The 5,000-nt window shown below is 41.0% G+C and overlaps 1 protein-coding gene across 1 annotated transcript in view; it reads left to right on the top strand.

The window, feature by feature from the left end:
- The window catches only part of nsmaf (neutral sphingomyelinase (N-SMase) activation associated factor), a 28,221-nt gene extending 26,333 nt beyond the window's left edge, over positions 1 to 1,888 (top strand). The window contains exon 31 of the mRNA XM_084405435.1: positions 1,595 to 1,888. Within this exon, the coding sequence (XP_084261561.1) occupies positions 1,595 to 1,689 (95 nt within the window). The 3' untranslated portion in view covers positions 1,690 to 1,888. The remainder of the gene's footprint in view (positions 1 to 1,594) is intronic.
- Positions 1,889 to 5,000: the final 3,112 nt, after the last annotated feature.

The raw sequence follows: 5,000 nt of genomic DNA, 5'->3' as shown, positions 1-5,000 counted from the left end.
CTGAGTAGGGAACGTTCTAGAGTGCATTGCTATGTGTTGGGAACGTTCTAGAGTGCAGTGCTCTGAGTAGGGAACGTTCTAGAGTGCATTGCTCTGTGTTGGGAATGTTCTAGAGTGCAGTGCTCTGAGTAGGGAACGTTCTAGAGTGCAGCGCTCTGTGTAGAGGATGTTCTAGAGTGCAGTGCTCTGTGTTGGGAACATTCTAGAGTGCATTGCTCTGAGTAGGGAACGTTCTAGAGTGCAGTGCTCTGTGTTGGGAACGTTCTAGAGTGCAGTGCTCTGAGTAGGGAACGTTCTAGAGTGCAGTGCTCTGTGTTGGGAACGTTCTAGAGAGCAGTGCTCTCTGAGTAGGGAACATTCTAGAGTGCAGTGCTCTGTGTTGGGAACGTTCTAGAGTGCAGTGCTCTGTGTAGGGAACGTTCTAGAGTGCATTGCTCTGTGTTGGGAACGTTCTAGAGTGCATTGCTCTGTGTTGGGAACGTTCTAGAGTGCAGTGCTCTGAGTAGGGAACGTTCTAGAGTGCAGTGCTCTGTGTTGGGAACATTCTAGAGTGCATTGCTCTGTGCTGGGAACGTTCTAGAGTGCAGTGCTCTGTGTTGGGAACGTTCTAGAGTGCAGTGCTCTGTGTTGGGAACGTTCTAGATTGCAGCGCTCTGTGTAGAGGATGTTCTAGAGTGCAGTGCTCTGTGTTGGGAACGTTCTAGAGTGCAGTGCTCTGAGTAGGGAACGTTCTAGAGTGCATTGCTATGTGTTGGGAACGTTCTAGAGTGCAGTGCTCTGAGTAGGGAACGTTCTAGAGTGCATTGCTCTGTGTTGGGAATGTTCTAGAGTGCAGTGCTCTGAGTAGGGAACATTCTAGAGTGCAGCGCTCTGTGTAGAGGATGTTTTAGAGTGCAGTGCTCTGTGTTGGGAACATTCTAGAGTGCATTGCTCTGAGTAGGGAACGTTCTAGAGTGCAGTGCTCTGTGTTGGGAACGTTCTAGAGTGCAGTGCTCTGAGTAGGGAACGTTCTAGAGTGCAGTGCTCTGTGTAGGGAACGTTCTAGAGTGCAGTGCTCTGTGTTGGGAACATTCTAGAGTGCATTGCTCTGAGTAGGGAACGTTCTAGAGTGCAGTGCTCTGTGTTGGGAACGTTCTAGAGAGCAGTGCTCTCTGAGTAGGGAACATTCTAGAGTGCATTGCTCTGTGTTGGGAACGTTCTAGAGTGCATTGCTCTGTGTAGGGAACGTTCTAGAGTGCAGTGCTCTGTGTTGGGAACGTTCTAGAGTGCAGTGCTCTGTGTAGGGAACGTTCTAGAGTGCATTGCTCTGTGTTGGGAACGTTCTAGAGTGCATTGCTCTGTGTTGGGAACGTTCTAGAGTGCAGTGCTCTGTGTAGGGAACGTTCTAGAGTGCATTGCTCTGTGTTGGGAACGTTCTAGAGTGCAGTGCTCTGTGTAGGGAACGTTCTAGAGTGCAGTGCTCTGTGTAGGGAACGTTCTAGAGTGCATTGCTCTGTGTTGGGAACGTTCTAGAGTTCAGCGCTTTGTGTAGGGAATAAGTGTAGTGATGATGCCTGTGTAGGGCCCCTAACCCCAGTGTGCTGTGCTCCTGCAGGCGCAGTGACGTGTGTGTGGATGAACGATCAGTGCAGCTCCATCATCACTGGAGGTCTGGATAAACAGATCAGTCTGTGGAAACACCAGTATTAACACTCACACACACACTCACTCACACACACACACACACACACACACACACATACACATACACACACACACACACACACACACACACACACACTCACACACACACACACTCTAATGCAGCGGTCCCCAACCTTTTTTGCGCCACGGACCGGTTTAATATCAGACAATATTTCCACGGACCGGCCTTTAAGGTGCGGCGGATAAATACAACAAAATATAAAAAATATATAAAAAACAATTAAATATAGGATAAACGTGAATCCAATGTGTAGGCTTACTTGCAATTTTATTAGCAGGGTACTCGTAATATCGCGTCTAAAGACAACTGAGAAAGTCTGAACACAAACAAAAAGCCCCCCAAAAGAAAAAAATCTCCATGTTTACGGTGCTGATGCGATGTAAGGTGGCGCTGCCAATAAAGCACCTAAAAGCTGTCACAAAGAACCGATTTTAAGAACCAAAATGAATGATTATGAATATGTAAAATATAGCAGGAGACATTTTAATTGTTTAAACAAGTGTTTTCTGTGCAAAGATGAAGTTGACAATGCTGACTCGATCTTCGCAGTATGCCTGAACGCGCCCGAGAGAAATGCACATATACGAATTACATAAGCAGAGAACAGTCAGTTTTCTTTTGTTTTGAATTGTTCTGTTTAAAATTAGACATTTCAAGCTTTCTATGTCTCAGGTCTGTGAGGCAAGTAGGCTACCTTATACGCTGAATTTCGGTTAATTTATGAGATCAGCTCCAGTTCACGCGCCCGCGCCTCCGTGTCCTGATTAAATATTTTCTATTATATTTAGGCCTACTTCTTATTAAATCCTGGCAATTGGGTGATGAAACATTGATTAAAATTAAGATACAATTAATACAAAACGAAATACAATTTAAAGACAGGCTTTTTGCTTTCTGTCTGACTCTGAGGTCTCTGTGAAAGTTTTAAAGCAGTCTTTTTGTGCCGCTTTGAGAGCGCTGCACGTCCGTAAGGGTGAACAGTCCCATCCGAACAATTATTATTATTATTTTTTTTATATATATATATATATTTGTGAAATAGGCTACATTTCTAAATTAATGCGACTTATAGTCCAGTGCGACTTAGGCTATATTATGTTTTTTCTTCTTCATGACGCATTTTTTTACTGATGCGACATATACTCCGGAACGATTTATAGTCCGGAAAATACGTTAAGTTATATAGCCTATTCTTTCTGTGAGGCCCGGTACCAAATGTCCCACGGACCGGTACCGGTCCGCGGCCCGGGGGTTGGGGACCTCTGCTCTAATGGACATTATTCAGTATCCTCGATGTTTGAGACAGTAGCCGGCTTTTAAATCCGCTGCAACAGTTTTACATTATTATTATTTAGCATTTTTACTGTGTTTTAGAACTGAAGAACATTAATCATAATTAATGTTCTCATCAAATGATAAATTTGGCTCCATAATTTCTTTTATCATATAATACATGTATAACATCTGTCCTGTCTCCACTTCAACATGCATAAAAACAGCAACAATTCTTGGAAAACATTTCTTATTCACCTCTAATAATGAAGGTGTCGAGAGTTGATCTCAGAAGATGTGTTATGAAATATTAAGTAGTTATTATAGATGGATTATGTTTAATGTCCTTCAAGTTTGCTGCAGATTTTGAGCCAAAAACATTTTTTAATGTGCCTTAGTTTTTAACCGTATAAACTTGAGCGTTATCATTAATGCCCTCTCTTTAATTATGCTCGCATGTTCAGCTCAAATATATGCATACTAATTATTACACTAGTTATGTATGATGATATATTTAAGTGTAGGTTCGAGTAAAACCTTCTGTAATATAATGAAATATAGTATTACATGTTGACAGGTTATGGATGCATTTGTATATATTGTATGCGAACTGTATATTTCATACGCTGTTATTTATGTCATAATAATATGCCTTGAAGAAATGCTCTTCAGTGAAGAACATGTAGTGTGTGTGAAATATTACAGAAGTCGAGTTCATATCGCAGGATTATGCAATGAGCACACGAGTTATTACGAGACGGTTATCACTGTCCCTTTAACTATGAAAAATTGCATTTTTGAAATATTTAATGTTTAGCATGTTTTACTATATTATGTTTCTGTTCATTTCTCCTCAACTGTGTGTTTTTTAACTGCTGGAAATTAAACGAATTTAGAAATGATTGAGTTGTTTATTCTTTTAAAAGCTTTTATCTTTGTTTCGTGTATTAAATACTGACAGTGACAAATTACGTTATTTATTAATTATTATTAAATATTACATAAGTACGTCACAGACTTGTCATTGGAAACATACGCAGGGTTTATTTGACCATGTTAAAGGGATACTCCACTTTTTTCGGAAATAAGCTCATTTTACATCTCCCCCAGAGTTAAACAGATGAGTTTTACCGTTTTAGAATCCATTCAGCCGAACTCCGGGTCTGACGGTACCACTTTTAGCATAGCTTAGCACAGATCATTGATTCTGATGAGTCCAGTAGCATTTCTTTCAAAATGACCAAAGAGTTTCAATATTTTTCCTATTTAAAACTTGACTCTTCTGTAGTTAAACCGTGTACTAAGATCGACGGAAAATGAAAAGTTGCGATTTTCTAGGCTGATGTGGCTAGGAACTACTCTCATTCCAGCGTAATAATCAAGGAACTGTGCGGCTGTACCATGGGTGCAGCAGGCGTAATGATATGACGCAGCGCCTGAAAATAGTCCCCAGCTCGGTAACTTCTTCCAACGTGACCGGGACTAAGTTTGTCTAACCTATTAGACCTATTTTCAGGCGCTGCGTCATATCATTACGCCTGCTGCACCCATGGTACAGCCGCACAGTTCCTTGATTATTACGCTGGAATGAGAGTAGTTCCTAGCCATATAGGCTTAGAAAATCGCAACTTTTCATTTTCCGTCGATCTTAGTACACGGTTTAACTACAGAAGAGTCAAGTTTTAAATAGGAAAAATATTGAAACTCTTTGGTCATTTTGAAAGAAATGCTACTGGACTCGTCAGAATCCATGATCTGTGCTAAGCTATGCTAAAAGTGGTACCGTCAGACCCGGAGTTCGGCTGAATGGATTCTAAAACGGTAAAACTCAACTGTTTAACTCTGGGGGAGATGTAAAATGAGCATATTTCCGAAAAAAGTGGAGTATCCCTTTAAGGTTAAATCCTCATAGATATAATCATTGGAAATCATCAATTCAGTGTTTTATCAGTATTGTGTCTCTAAAGTAACAGAACATTTGTGTTACTGTTGTTCATCATTAATGTTAAGGTTTTGAGTAAAC

This window comes from Rutilus rutilus, assembly GCF_951802725.1.
Source record: "Rutilus rutilus genome assembly, chromosome: 3".
In the NCBI taxonomy this organism is placed as follows: Eukaryota; Metazoa; Chordata; class Actinopteri; order Cypriniformes; family Leuciscidae; genus Rutilus; species Rutilus rutilus.
This window is presented reverse-complemented; position numbering and strand designations above follow the sequence as displayed.